General features: G+C 45.3%; 1 protein-coding gene across 2 annotated transcripts in view; it reads left to right on the top strand.

Moving 5' to 3' along the window:
• The window catches only part of LOC138760421 (regulator of G-protein signaling 7), a 374,385-nt gene that overhangs the window by 301,192 nt on the left and 57,072 nt on the right, over positions 1-16,121 (top strand). For both annotated transcript variants that reach the window (XM_069930998.1, XM_069930997.1), the window contains exon 6: positions 15,158-15,222. In XM_069930998.1, coding sequence (XP_069787099.1) covers positions 15,158-15,222 — 65 coding nt within the window. The remainder of the gene's footprint in view (positions 1-15,157; positions 15,223-16,121) is intronic.

The following is a 16,121-nucleotide window of genomic DNA, read 5'->3' as shown; positions in this document are numbered from 1 at the left end:
GAAAGAAAGTGTTTTGCAATGTGATCTCTCAAGGTGCATTTGATTTCCCCATTTCCCCAATGCAGAAGAGGCCACATAGTGAATGGTGACCTAATCTGGAATTGCTGCTTCACCTAGAGGCAGAGTTTAATTCCCTGGGCAGAGTAAGAATGGATGAGGGCCTTCCTGAGGAGGAAATGTTGCATGTTGATGGAAGAGTGAAGCACTGCAGAAGGACTGCTTGCTTCAGAGCACACATGTCAAACTCTGGCCCGCGGGCCAAATTTGGCCCGCGATATAATTATATTTGGCCCACAAGATCATTTAAAAAATGTATTAGAGGTGGCCCGCCCTGCAGCGAGAGCCGATGCTGTGTTTTGGTAATGTCACCCCCACCATCCTCCCCCTTCATTGCACATCCTTCCCCATTGTAACACGAGAAATTGTAACGAGAAGTCTGTCGATGTCATCAGCCGGCAAGCCAGTTGGAAGGCTCCCCGCACAACCAGTCACTTCTCCCACCTGTCGAGCGGTGCGGCGGATGGGTGAGCGCCTGTGATTTCCTGTCGGCGCGACGGACATGGCAGGCTGCGCACGGCCCCCGAGCAGCGCGAGCCCCGCGCGACTGGCACCGGACGGCCCTTCCACAGCACAAGTGCACTTCTCCCGGTCGCCACGGCCTTCAGCGCTTGCACCCACGCGGACCCCAGGGACGGCAGGTTCGGCCCTGCACGTGAAGAGAGAGATGGTGGCTGTCTGCAAAGGCTGATCGGCAGCGCGCTGGGCCTGAGTGGGTGGGTAAGCAAGGGTGGGCAGAGGGTGTAGGTGAGGAGTAATGGGCAGGGGAAGTTATGGTGGTGCAAGGGGCAGTTAGAGGGAGGGATGATAGAAGGAGGGGTGGATAGGGAAGAGGTAAAATGGGAGGGGCAGGGCGAGTAGGGGAGGTGTGATTAGAGGGTGAGAGACGGGTAGAGGGAGGAACAGGTTGAGGAGAGAGGCAGTAGAGGGGCGTGTATAGGATGGGGTGGGTAGAGGCAGAGTGAGTGGAGTGAGGGGTGAGTAGAGGTAGGGTAAAGGACTGGTCAGGTAGAGGGATGATAGGTCGAGGGTGAATAGAGGTCTAGAGCCTGAGGAGTGAGCATGAAATGCTGAGTCCTGATGCAGGCCAAAATGGACACAGCCTGTGAATGCTGACTACATCTCCACAGGGACCAAATAGGTTTCCCTCAGGTCAAGCAAAGGGTGAACTTGAGCTACCTACTCCTGACCTGTAACATTATCCTCCTAAAGTTATATCCTAAAGTTTAACATTACATATGTTGAAAGAAGAGAAAACATGCAGATGTTGTTGAAAATTTTCAATAAATATTTAGTTCGGCCCTCGACTTAGTCCAAGTTTTTAATTTTGGCCCTCCGTGAATTTGAGTTTGACACCCCTGCTTTAGAGCATTGATGGTAGAGGGGATGAAGTGGTGGTTTGGAAAGGAGAGGAGAGGGTGAGGTGAAAACCTCATCTTCAAAGTTTTCAGCAGAGAGAAGATCCTTTTCTTTGTTCTGGGTGGAAGGCGAGGGAATGACAGAAGTCTGGGAAATGATACCAGCGTGGTTGCAGTCTCTGCTTGTTAATTGCCTATAAAAGTCTTAAAGCTATGGGCCAATACCGCTATTAAGAGCAAAGATTTTTTTTCAAACCTATTGTTCTCATCTCTGCATGTGACAGCCATTGAGGCACCTAATCCAAGCTTACACTGAAGTATAATGCTACTGTTAGTAGATGTCATCTTTCAAATGGGGTTTTAAATAGAGGTCCCTTTGAACATTCTTGATACCTTAACAGGTCTTATGGTTTCATTCAATGCGGATCAAGGGAATTCTGCAAGGATCTGCAATAACATTCATCCTTTCATTTACTTATTGCCATTTATGGGATCTTGATGTGCATAATTTTGATTGTTGCATTTTCTACATTAAAATCTATGACTATTTTCTAAAGCATTTATTTTTTTTGCCTTGTACTGTTTGGTGGCCTCTTGAAGTTGTGAATTTCATGGAAAGTGCAACTTGGAAATTATCCATTTAATTCAACTGGCCTAAGCCAGTGTTTCATTTGCCATAATTTCTTCAGCACACTGGACATAACTGGGCATATTTAAACCTTGTGCTGCCAGCCTAGAGCTGTGGAATCTGGACATTGTCAAGTATGCTGATGTGTTTCTGCAGGTTCTGGTCAAGTCAGAATCTAAACAATTTTTTTAACCATTCAGCTGAATGGAGGAAGGTGTCTGAGGCACCGATAAAATGGGAGAAGTTTGTAACACAGAGTCTTCCCCTCCACTTGAATACATAATGGTAGATCTGCTGTTTCACAGCACTGAGGACCGGGTTCTATTTTGTCCATGTAGAACTTCACATCCTCCCTGCAACAGGATGGTTTCTTTTGTGTGTTCTGGTTTCTGACACATTCCAAAGGTGATGTGGGTTAACATTTTAATTAGTAGCTTAAATTCCCCTTTGTGTAATAATGAATGATAGATTCTGGGAGGGAGTTAATAGGGAGGAAGGATGAACAAAAAGAAATTAGTGTGAATGTGTACATGATTGTAGATATGGATTCAGTGGGCCATTGGGCAGTTATCTGTATCAAGATGCACGGTTTGAGACAATATCAGCCCACTGGCAGTAGTCAATGTGGCAGGCACCAAGAGATTTCATTAGGCAGTCCTTGTACCTCTTCTCTGGTGCACTTTTGTCTCAGTGGCCAGTGGAGAGCTCGCCATATAACACGATCTTGGGAAGGCGATGGTCCTCCATTCTGGAGACGTGACCTACCCAGCGCAGTTGGATCTTCAGCAGCATGGATTCGATGCTGTCGGCCTCTGCCATCTCGAGTACTTCGATGTTGGAGATGAAGTCGCTCCAATGAATGTTGAGGATGGAGCGGAGACAACGCTGGTGGAAGCGTTCTTGGAGCCATAGGTGATGCCGGTAGAGGACCCATGATTCGGACATACCCACACTCCTGTTCGGCTCCAAAACATGGGTCCTTTACCGGCATCACCTACGGCTCCAAGAACGCTTCCACCAGCGTTGTCTCCGCTCCATCCTCAACATTCATTGGAGCGACTTCATCTCCAACATCGAAGTACTCGAGATGGCAGAGGCCGACAGCATCGAATCCACGCTGCTGAAGATCCAACTGCGCTGGGTAGGTCACGTCTCCAGAATGGAGGACCATCGCCTTCCCAAGATCGTGTTATATGGCGAGCTCTCCACTGGCCACCGAGACAGAGGAGCACCAGAGAAGAGGTACAAGGACTGCCTAAAGAAATCTCTTGGTGCCTGCCACATTGACCACCGCCAGTGGGCTGATCTCACCTCAAACTGTGCATCTTGGCGCCTCACAATTCGGCGGGCAGCAACCTTCTTTGAAGAAGGCTGCAGAGCCCATCTCACTGACAAAAGACAAAGGAGGAAAAACCCAACACCCAACCCCAACCAACCAATTTTCCCTTGCAACCGCTGCAACCGTGTCTGCCTGACCCGCATCGGACTTGTCAGCCATAAACGAGCCTGCAGCTGACGTGATGTTACCCCTCCATAAATCTTCGTCCGCGAAGCCAAGCCAAGCCAAAGAAATTACTCCAGGATGTTTTGGCCTCGATGAGGCCTGGTTCTCCAACTTCCTCCCAAATGGTACCTGTGCAGCCCTTGTCTACAGCATTTCTGAAGGTCATTAAAATGAGGGAGAGAGGTCATGGAATTTACAATTTGTCAGGATTGCAATGCAATTGCAATACAAAACTTGGATATAAAATATAATGTTTGTTCATTATGACTGTTTAATATCAAAGCTGAATCACTTATCAACAGATAAACTAATTTTTAAAATATTCTTTCATTGAATGTAGCTGGCTAGTGTAGCAGTTAGCGCAACACAATTACAGGGCCAGCGACCCAGATTCAAATCCAATTCAATCCAGAAGGAGTTTGAACATTCTCCCCATGACCTGCAGTGCTCTGATTTCCTCCCACCTCCAAAATATATGGGATTTGTAGGTTGATTTGGTGTAATTGGGTGACACAGGTTTCAGGCTGTACTGTTAAAAAAATACATTAATTTAAAAAATTCTGACATCATTGCTGGATTCAACAATTGTTGCCTGAGAGGAATTCACCTTCTCAAACCACTGCTGTACAGGGCAGTAGGCAGGGTGGGGGGGGGAAGGGTTCCAGGATTTTGACCTAGCAACAATGAAGCTCCAGTAAAAATACATAGTAAAACCCCTGGTATCTGGCACCTATGGGGATTATTAGATGCTGGATAAGTGTACTTGCCAGTTGCTTGAGATTGGGTGTTGCGTGATCGGAGAACTGACCGGTTGGGAGGGTGCCAATTTTAAACCACCCTATTTTTTACCTATTTATTTTCTGCAACTTTTTTGCCAGTTGCTTGAATTCTAGAAATGGAGATTATACTGTGCATAAAATCTGAACAAACAGTCCTGTTCATGGCAACAGGGACACAACTGCAATGCTGATGGGCCTTTACCCTGCCCCAAAGTTGAGTAGAACTAATGGATTAAGATATTTTCCAGTTATTTAGCTTGACCTCATTATTTTTTTAATTTTGAAATACAGCTTGGTAACAAGCCCCTCTGGCCCATGAGCCTGCACTGCTTAAATATATCCACGTGACCAATTAAACTACTAACTCCATACATTTCTGGAACATGGGAGGAAACCATTTTGTTTCTTCTGCGGCAACCAACAGCTTTTCAATGTAATGTCAGCGGGACTTTCAAAAAAAGAAGATACCTATTGTATTAGAGATTTCCCTCTGGTCCTCAGTTAGCCCTTGGTTTCAGGAGGGCCTCAGCCAGTTTCCTAACGTCCTTCTCGTGTTTAATTGGGGTCATTGCTGCTGTTAAAAACCCACTTCTAATCCATTGACTAAGTTCGACCTGAATTGTCCCTACCACATATGCCGAGTCTGTATATATATTGACCTCCTTCCCTTCTGCCCATTCTAATGCTGCTATCATTCCCTGTAGTTCTGCGAGTTGTGCTGACTCCTTTCCTCTCACTGTCCCTGTAATGATTTCTTCAAATCCTCCTGTAGTTTTTCGTACCACCGCATAGGCAGCTTTCAATCCATCTGTGGGGTGTCTGTAACAACACCCATCTGTAAACAAGGTTTCATCTGGTTCTCTTAAGGGTGTATGCAGCCTGTAAGTCAGGTTCTCTTAAGGGTGTAGCCTGTAAGTCAGGTCTTATTTTAATATCCTTTACACAACAGTGTGGTTCTCCCTCTCCCATATTGTCTGCCATGTTAATGCCTTCATGGGTAAACGTAACATTTGGAGCATTCAGGATCTTTTCTAGTTTCGTCTGCCTTAGCAAAGTCATTGTAAATGCTGTCGAGCTCACAAATGCTACAATACTATGTGTTGTTAATACCATCAGGCCATGATGTCAGCAACTGAGATGGCCATGACCATCGGTCACCTTTGGAATGTGCCACCTTTTGTAGAATCTTTGCTACTCCCGCTGCATGTCTCGTACATGGTGGGTGTCTGTCTTCCGTCGGGTCTAGTGTGATACTCACATACATGAGCACACATCTTCCACCCCCTTTTTCTGAAAAAGGACACCATCAATTGTGTGTGCTTTTTCAGAAACATCCAAAAAGAAAGGTAGTTTATAATTTGGAATCGCCAAATCTATAGCTGTTGCAAGAGCTTGCTTCAATAGAATAAAACTCATCTCAGCCTGTGCAGTCCAATCAAGTGTAGCTCCCAGATTCCTCATCCCCTGCTCATTCACCAAAGTTCGCAGTGGATGTGTCAACTCACCATACGATGGGATAAACTGCCTACTATAACCTGACAAACCCAAAAACGAAAGCATCTCCTTTACTGTCTTTGGTTTTGGATGATGTAGTATCGCTGCTCGATGTGCAGGGGAAATCCCTGTGCCTTTCGCTGAGACCATTCTACCTAAAAAGGTGACCACCTGTCTGCAGCATTGCAGCTTTGAGCGAGAGACTTTAAAGCCTGCCTTGAACAGCTGCACTAGCAGGAGACAGGTGGCCTCCAAACTGGAAGTATGATCAGGTGCTGCTAATAGGATGTCATCTACATACTGGATCAGAACTACCCCACCTGGCAGTGCTAGCCCCCCCAGCTGTTCTTTCAACACCTGATTGAAAATCCCTGGAGATAAGATAAAGCCCTGCGGAAGCCTAGTATACCGCAACTTTCTACCTCTATACGTGAACGAAAACACATCTCTTAATGGTTCTGCCAGCAGCAAGCAAAAGAAAGCATTCGCTAAATCTATGCAAGAGAACCACTTGTGGTTAGGGGTTAAAGCAGTCATGGCAGTATATGGGTTTGGTACTGGAACTGTGGGTGTTCGCACAATACCATTGATGCGCCTTAAGTCATGGGCCATCCGATATTTGCCCGTCTCTTGTTTAGGAACAGGTAAGATGGGTGTATTCCAACTAGAACACGAATGTTCCAACACCCCTGAATACATAAGGCCATCAATGGTATCTGCCAAACCTTCCTCAGCTTCAGGTTTGTGGGGATACTGCATCTGCCAAATTGGGGTGTAGTCTGACAGTTCGAAGGTTATGGGATCAACCTGCTGACAAAAACCCACATCTGCTGATCCCACTGACCACAGGTTCTCAGGGAGAGAATCTAGCATAGGGGCCGAGTCGGGGTGATCCATCTTCTCTCTACCATGAAAGCATTCAATCTGTCTATGCTCAAGGAGGACTTGATCATATGTCGGAGACAAAATTCTGTATGCCTGACCAGATTAGGAGAACTGCACTGTCGGTATTTGGGTGTCAGACCAGTCACTAAGGGACATCAAGTTCCGACACATCGGTCCCAAATCTTTTGCCTGGTGAGTAGGGCCAATTGCAAGGGTGACATGAGGAATGGCCTCACCAGCCATCACATACCATTCCAGCTGTTCAGATGTCAGTGCCACCGTAGCGGCCACTCCCTCCTTTCCTACCACTATGTAGTCCGAATTAATTTCCCACAGCATGCCCTCTACCTCTTCATAAAAGGCATGCTGATACATTTCATCCCCATCCCTATCGTAAAAGAGGGTCATATGGGGGGGGTCCGAGGGAGGGGTATACGGGTGTAACATCTGGATCCACGGCTTCCATTGATTATAAAGCTTTAGCAGCCCTCCCTTCTGTGGGTCCTCTGGTTCCAACAGCCCCCAGTAAATGTCAGCCCATTGTCCCTCAGACGCGGATCCTCCAGCTGCCGCCAACAACATCTGAGAACCGGAATGAAGTGTAGTTCATAGAATATCCATTTGGAAAGGTGACCTCTATTCCGCTGGGTCCACAAAGGATCGATGCTCCGCACCTGACCAGCAGGTCTCTGCCCACAAGATTAGTAGGGCACCTGGCTGACAAAATGTATTGATGTGTAAAAGTCTGTCCCGCCACAGAAGTGACTAGTGGTGTAGAAAACGGCAGATTTTCTGGTGTACCCGAGAACCCTATCAGCTGGACGCTAGAGGATGATGTTTTATCTTGAAACTCAGCGCCAGTGAGTGTTGAAAATCTGGCTCCCGTATCCACTAAAAAGGATACTTCCATGTCCATTACTTTAATCTGCAGGAAAGGGTCTGCCAACCTAGCCTGCTCGTGGGTGCTCGGGCTCCGTCACTGTGGGCAATATTGCTCCTCCTCTGCCAGCAAAGGGAATTGTCTCTTCGGAGCTAGAGCCGCATAGGGTGCCTGATTACCGGGGGTGGCACTGACGATCTCTGGGGCTGGACCCAATGCTCATTTTGTGGTGGTCCATATCCCCTTCCCCCAGTGTCCCGAGGATCCCAAGCTAGGGGGCAGTCTCTCTTCCAGTGTCCTGGCTGACCGCATACAAAACATACGGCTGGTTGCATTTGTGGAGCACCCCGACCTCTCCCTCTTACTCGGAATCCCCCCATTGGACCTCCCGTTCTGCCCACATAGGTGGGACCTGGTGCCCAATATGGGGCCGGGTGCCAACTCATATTATTCCCTTGTGGTGGCTGCGGTGGTTCGCACACTTTGAGGGATTATTTTTTGCCTCGTTTGCCTTTTTCCTAGCCTCTTCCAATTGAAGCTTAAGGAGTTGCACTTGTGCCGACTCCGTAGTTTGTTTGTCCTCCTTTTGCTTAGCCCTGTAACGTTTCATGTGATGGGTCAAATGTTTTTCCCATTGCTCACTCGAGCAGCCAGGAATATCAGGGTTATTCTCTAATGCCTCCCTAACTACAGCTGGCAGTCCGCTCATTACTGCAGCCCTAAAGAGTGTAGTCTGCAAGGGATCTGTGGCTGGGTGTACTCCTGCTTTATCCGTCCAACTCTCCTTACACTGACGCAGAAAGGTCAAGATCTCCTCATCCTCCTTTATGGAAAAGGTCAGGGACTGCATGACACCAGGGGGAACGGGAAACTTATCTCGCATTGCCCCTCCTACTGCCGTGGCATGGTTGGCAAATGGCTCGGCATCGAGGCACCTAGTGATTCCTGCGATCATTTCTACCTGCTGTATCTCCCACAGCCCAAGCTGTTTACCCAATAATGCTCTCTAATCCCCTATGGCTATCTTATGTCCCATCGTATATTGGCAGAACTTTCCCATCCACGCTCCACCTCCCTCAGTCGGAGGTGGCATTTTGTCCAAAATACAATTCATGTCGGTGAATGAGAAGGATTGATACCTTTCCCCAATATGCGGACCCTCATAAATTAGCGGCATCTGTCTATACCTTTCTGGAAGCCGTACTTCCTCCCTGTCCCGCAACGCATATCCCAAAGGGGAGCGAGGGTTATCCTGACCCTGTCTTCTGTGTGTGATCATGCTTCCCCTGATCGTGACTGGCTGTTCCTCCTCTTCACTCTCAACGCTCACACTAGCTATATCAGTTTCCTTGTTCTGCTCTCTCGCCCACTCCCATCTGACACTCACTGGGTCATTTCCCTTCCTATTCTCCTCTTCTTGACCCAGCTCTCTCTCATCTGTATTTCCCAAGCCCCTACTATTTTCCCTTACAGCACATATATCGTTCTGTACATCATGCACCCACTCTTTTGTTTCCTCCACTCTCTCCCGCGCAACTCTCTTCAGTCTCTCCTTCGCCTCATGTAGTTCTGGACCTGTTAACTCAGTGACATTCACTATTCCCTCACTTATCTGCATCACTGGCATTTGGGGAATAGGATAAGGTGGTGGCAATGTCTCCGGTAACTTTGGATATAGCGGGGCTGACGGCTTAACCTCCCCCGTATTCTCCTTAGTGATATGGGATCCCTTTTTAATATCATGTTGAAGGTTCGCTTCCACAGCCATGCAAGCCAATGTCATATTGTGTAAATCTGCCCTTCTCTGTTCCTTCACTTCTTTCTGCTGTTTAAGCCTTCTTCTATTCCATATAGATCCTTGTCCCTTTGCCTCATGTTCCCGTACCTCCTTTGCCGCTTCCCTCTCGGCTTCTCCTAAGTACATTACCAGCCGGATTTTTTCAAACCCTTGCGGTACCTTCCCCTGACTCTGCAGCTCTTTCCATATCTGTTTGTACCGTGTCATAGCCTGTACCTCCTCTCCCTTCGGTAATCCTCCCAGTAATTGATTCCTTGATTTTTCCCACTGTCGGTTTACAGATGGGTTCCCCCATCTGTCTTCCCCGAACTCTTGCCCTACATCCCTAATTACTCCTTCCATCTTATGTTCCGATTTTTAACCCTTTAGACTTCGTACTTCACTGGGTCTCTCCCCTGGTAGGATTTTGACACCCTGCAATCTACTTTGACCCTTCCCACGTTATTATAAACACCAGCGGCACACTGTATACAATCCTTAAACAAATACTTATTATAAACTATTATGATACACTACACGATTCTTAAACAGATACTTATACACTATAGAAACAAATAACTATAACACAATACACCTTATACAGTTACTTATTATACACTACTATGGTACACGATCCTTAATCAAATACTTATTACACACTATAGAAACAAATAACTATCACAATACACCTTATTCTAATTGGCCAAGTGTCTAAACCTATCTCTCGAGATCGCTACGAGGGGACTCCAACCCCATTCTACTAGGGGGACTCTAACCCCCTTTTTTTCTACAGGGGACTCCAACCCCGTTTTTCTAGGGGGACTCCAACCCCCTTTTTTCTACAGGGGACTCCAACCCCGTTCTACTAGGGGGACTCCAACCCCCTTTTTTCTACAGGGGACTGCAACCCCGTTCTACTAGGGGGACTCCAACCCCCTTTTGTTTTATTCTTTGGCTTTAACTAGGGCTTTTGCAGAGTAGTGACAACACACAATTTTATCATTGCCAATAGCAGAACTTTGTTTAAACAGGCGTCTGCTTACCTCCCTTTGTAGAATGGTCACTTGTTGTTATCACCACACCACAATCGACCGGTGTTTCGTATCTTTTTCTTCCGTCACTTCTCCATCTTCATCACGTCGGGGTCACCAAATTGTCGGACTCTGGCTTTACCTTACTTTTAATTTAGTCTATGTGTGGTCTGAGTCCAGCGTGTTCTTTGAATGAAGTGATAGGAGAAGGTATTCGGTTCAACAGTAAGTTTATTGCACAGCACAAGAATAAAACTTAACAGAGCTCTGGGTCAGTCGTTAGTTCATAGGTCACCTGCACAGTGAGCTATTCCCCAAGTTTATATAGATCAACCTTATCATACAGAACAAAAGTTGGCTTCCTTTGCTAGATTTCATTATCATACAGAACAAAAGTTGTCTTCCTTTGCTAGATCTTTTTGCATAAGGGTTATCACAAGTCATCTCCTGTTTTGCAGATATCTGGGGTGTAGCGCTCCCATCTTAATCCTCCAGGCCAGACTATCCTGTTGTTTTGATCAGAAATTAATTCATCCCCAGATATTTCTAATCACCATTCTGTTCCTGTCTGGCCAATTTCTGCCGTTCTCTTTAACACCTCCTCCTGCCTTAATCTTCCTCCTAGACTGGTTTTCCATTCCCTTTGTTTCTTGCGGGCCATTCTTTGTTCTGGTCTGGACTGTGTCTCCTGTGCTACTCACCACCTCCTTCAGTTTGAGCATTCCTCCTAAGTCGTTTTATGCATTTCCTCTTACATCCGGTACCGCACTGATGGCAGTCTCTTTAATCTGAGGTGCCTGCAAGCTCACACCAAGACACAAGAGAAACTTGTCCGTGAACTACTCTTTGCAGACGATGCCGCTTTAGTTGCCCATTCAGAGCCAGCTCTTCAGCGCTTGACGTCCTGTTTTGCGGAAACTGCCAAAACGTTTGGCCTGGAAGTCAGCCTGAAGAAAACTCACAAAGATAAGCGTATACAGAGCCGCTGTCATACCCACACTCCTGTTCGGCTCCGAATCATGGGTCCTCTACCTGCATCACCTACGGCTCCTAGAACGCTTCCACCAGCGTTGTCTCCCCTCCATCCTCAACATTCATTGGAGCGCTTTCATCCCTAACGTCAAAGTACTCGAGATGGCAGAGGTCGACAGCATCGAGTCCACGCTGCTGAAGATCCAGCTGCGCTGGGTGGGTCACGTCTCCAGAATGGAGGACCATCGCCTTCCCAAGATCGTGTTCTATGGCGAGCTCTCCACTGGCCACCATGACAGAGGTGCACCAAAGAAAAGGTACAAGGACTGCCTAAAGAAAGTTCTTGGTGCCTGCCACATTGACCACCGCCAGTGGGCTGATATCGCCTCAAACCGTGCATCATGGCGCCTCACAGTTTGGCGGGCAGCAACCTCCTTTGAAGAAGACCGCAGAGCCCACCTCACTGACAAAAGGCAAAGGAGGAAAAACCCAACACCCAACCCCAACCAACCAATTTTCCCCTGCAACCGCTGCAACCGTGTCTGCCTGTCCCGCATCGGACTTGTCAGCCACAAACGAGCCTGCAGCTGACATGGACTTTTTACCCCCTCCATAAATCTTCGTCCGCGAAGCCAAGCCAAAGAAAAATTTGGGAACAGACCATTTTGCTCAGCCAACTTTGCTCCATGCTGTGATTGCCACTTAATCACATTCCTCTTTTCCCCTGAACCATGCAGTAAATATAAACTTATTAACTAATCATTTCTTTCATAATGTTTTCACCCCTAGATTCCAACAGAAGCCATTGTTATTTTTTGTTTATATTTTAATTTTGATTTGCTGTTATGTTAATGTTAAAAGTGATTGCAGGTCGTGATTAATCTTACTCTTCTTTGTGAACCATTTTTGTGGATCCAAAATGGCGGCAGAGAGTGTCTACATTGTGCAATCTGTCTGTGAGGCAAAAGGAAGCTTTTCATTTCATATCTGTACAGATGGCAGTAAACAACTTAATTCAGTTCTATCCTTAAATGCAGACTTACACCGGAGTAGGCAGAGACTCAAACAATCAGCTCAGCCAATGAATAGCCCTGCTGTCAGTGAAGTCCTCCCCCAATAGCCTGAATATGATCCTGAATATGAACACATCAATTCCTGATATTAACAGAATATTCAAGGTCAAGAGACCTTACCACATTAGAATATTACCAAAAGTTGTATCAGTATTGCTGATTGGACTTTGTATACCCATTAATCAAGAGAAGATTTGTTTTGAAGAATTTCTAAAAGTACACTCCAGTTGACTGTATTTACAAGAGTCTTATCTGCAAGTATGCAAAGAAATCCATCAGGAATCCATGGCAGGGTCTACAATACCAAGGAGATGGGACATAGAACAGAACAGCACAGGAACAATCCTCTAGCCCACAATGGTCAGCGCTGACCATGATGCCACTCGATCTAATCCTGTCTGCCTGCTCATGGTCTGTATCTTTCTGGTCCTTGCCTGTCTACCTTACTGTCTAAATGCCTTGTCAACATTGCCATCAGAATCTGCTTCCACCACCACTGCAAGGCACCTATCACTCTGTATTAAAAACTTGCCTTGCTCATCTCCTTTAAACTTTCTCCCTCCCACCTTTAAACCTATGCCCTCTAACATTTGACATTGTCACCCGAGGTCTCACTCCTGCCACTGAAGTATTTATCTTAGCATTTAATTACTGGCTGTGAGAGATATACAGGCCATCTCCAGGTTATGATTCCCCAACTTATAAATGAGCTCCCATAAAGTTATTACATTCAAAAATCTAATGTATGTTTAAATGTTCATTGATATGAATAGAAGTGGGAGTTTCCCTCTCTCAACTTCTGGTAATTGTTCTTTCTTATCAGTCTCATCCACTTTTGATTTTGTTCCTTAAAATACGGTGGAGCCATCCAAGTGGTAAAGTACTGCTGTATCCCAAGACCACAGAAAACGGTAACTTGATTAAGCCGTATTAACGACAAGCGAACACATATTAACCCATGGAAATTTTATTCCTCTGCTTTCAATTTATCTAAGTTATTTAGTTCCAGACAAGATGGCCGAGATGAAACTCTTCTTCCATTGGTGGAAGAGTTGAAAAGAAGAATAAACAGATGCCAAATTAGTTCCTGGAATGGTGGGTCTGTGAAATGAGGAAACTGAGTCTTATCTCTGCAGTTTAGGGGAATGAAAAGTAGTTCATTGGAACATTGAAGCTTTTTATTGGTCTCAACTGGGTAGTTCAAAAAGGATTTTTTTGGGGCCTGGCTGAGAAATTAAGATGAGAGTTACCATCTCGGAATGAAAGCAAAACCAGTTAGAGTTGGAATGAGAAGAAACTTCTTCACTCAGTGGGTAATGAACCTTTAATCCAGAGGGTGTGGTGGCTCAGCCATTGATTGCATTAAGAAATGACATCAAGAGAGTTTTAGATATTAAAAAGAATCAAAGGAAATGGCATTGAGGTAGAAGATCAACCATTCTTGTTGAATGGCAGAGCAGTCTCAAGAGGATAATGATCTTTACTTCTGCTCCATTTTCTTATGTTCTTATGATGTAAAATGATTGACAGACATTCAGGGTTGATGTAGGGAAAAAGATTCCCATGCTATACATAAATGTGACTGTAAGGCAAATTTATCTTTTAAATTTAGACATACAGCTCACAACAGGCCTTTTTGGCCCATGAGCCTGTGCCACCCAATTACACCCAATTGACCTGCAAACCCCCAGTACATTTTTGAATGATGGGAAGAAACCGGAGCACCTGGAGGAAACCCACGTAGACATGGGAAGTGCATACAAACTCCTTAAAGTCAGCGCCGGATTCGAACCCCATTTGCTGCCACTGTAACAGCATTGCACTCACTACTAAGCTAACTGTGCTGCCCACCTTTGTTGCATTCAGTTGATAACGTCTGCAGGGTAGTGAGGAAAGAATCAGGGAATAGAACTGGGTGAATTGCTCTTGAACCAGCAACGGTTTGATGGTTCAAACCCCTGCAATATTTCCAAAATTCAAATCTATATTCCATTGCTCTGCTTTGAGACTAAATTAACAAACTTCTTAGTTAGAAATGAAAATGAACAAAGGTAACACTGTAATGTAGCTTCCACCTTAATCAGTCCATGAGAAGCAATCCCCTTCACCAAGGAGGCTTTGTGCCAAGCAGTGAAATGCGAGAAATCTCTAAGAAAAAAAATGATGGTACTGAGGCTACTAGCAAAGCCCCTTTTTGTGGCTGTATCCCATTGACTGCAGCGTAAGTGGAACAAGAATGGCAATGATTTGCAGCCAAATTTAGAATTTGAAGTTTTACGTTCATTTTTAACAATATATCTGGATTAAGACTCTCCTTTCCAACTAGGAAGTATTTCCATCATTCTGATTTCTCCCCACATTACCAATGATTCCTTTCAGATATCAATTCTCTTAAAATTTTCATTTATTTTACTTCCACGACCCTTTAAATTTATTCACAAATTTCCAGCCAATTAAACCCATGCAGCACAGTTAACCTACCAAGCACCCTATGATTTTGGAGGGTGGGAGGAAAGCAGAGCACCTGGAGAAACCCCACATAGATCACGAAGAAACATGCAGATTCTAACCTAGGATACAGGCACTGTAATACTGTCACACTGTTACAATGTGTTTAACTGATCTTGACAGTTTACTGCATTTCAACAAAGTTTGCTGAAGACCTTCTGTGTTCTTTGCTTTCTCAAGCCAGCAATAATTATTTTGTTTGTTTTCCCAGCGGTTTATCTCTGCAAACGAACAATGCAAAATAAAGCCCGTTTGGAACTGGCAGACTATGAAGCTGTAAGTACCCTCTTGATTCATTTATCTTGAAGGACAGGATCTACTAACTATATGGATAAGCATTGAATGACTCACCATATGTATAAGTATCATCATCTTTAGGTACCAGGTTTTAGAAAGTGTCTCTCACGCTTCAAAACATTTCTGCATTTAAATTATAAATTGTAATGGACTGATGAATGGTCAGATTATAAAGCACACATTATAATGAGTCATGGACTAATTGATTTTCATCTGTTTCTTATCTGAATTCCCTATAATTTGATTAAAGAAGTGACAAACAAAAGCTGAAGACTGTCACTAATATCCTCCCAGACATGGGACATGTCAAATTAATGGTCAAGCATTTCCAACAGTGAGCAGAACATGATTAACAATTGAAGTCACAACCATTTAGTGAAAGGAATTGTGAACCTGCTTTGAATGTAAAGTGGAGTTAAGCAAGAAAACCTGCAGCTGCTGGGCTGATTGCAATCCACATATATGCTGGACAAACTCAGCAGGTCATGTAGCATCCATGGAAAAACTCAGCAGGTCATGTAGCATTCATGGACAAACTCAGCAGGTCATGTAGCATCCATGGACAAACTCAGCAGGTCATGTAGCATTCATGGACAAACTCAGCAGGTCATGTAGCATTCATGGACAAACTCAGCAGGTCATGTAGCATCCATGGACAAACTCAGCAGGTCATGTAGCATCCATGGACAAACTCAGCAGGTCATGTAGCATCCATGGACAAACTCAGCAGGTCATGTAGCATCCATGGACAAACTCAGCAGGTCATGTAGCATCCATGGGAAGTAAAGTGTAACCAACTTTTCAGTTCTGAGCCCTTCATCGGATAAAAGTAAACACAGGCAGGTGCCCATCCCCCACCTTTTTATTCAGATGCCTAC

The sequence above is a fragment of the Narcine bancroftii genome, chromosome 4 (genome assembly GCF_036971445.1).
Source record: "Narcine bancroftii isolate sNarBan1 chromosome 4, sNarBan1.hap1, whole genome shotgun sequence".
Lineage (NCBI taxonomy): Eukaryota > Metazoa > Chordata > Chondrichthyes > Torpediniformes > Narcinidae > Narcine > Narcine bancroftii.
This window is presented reverse-complemented; position numbering and strand designations above follow the sequence as displayed.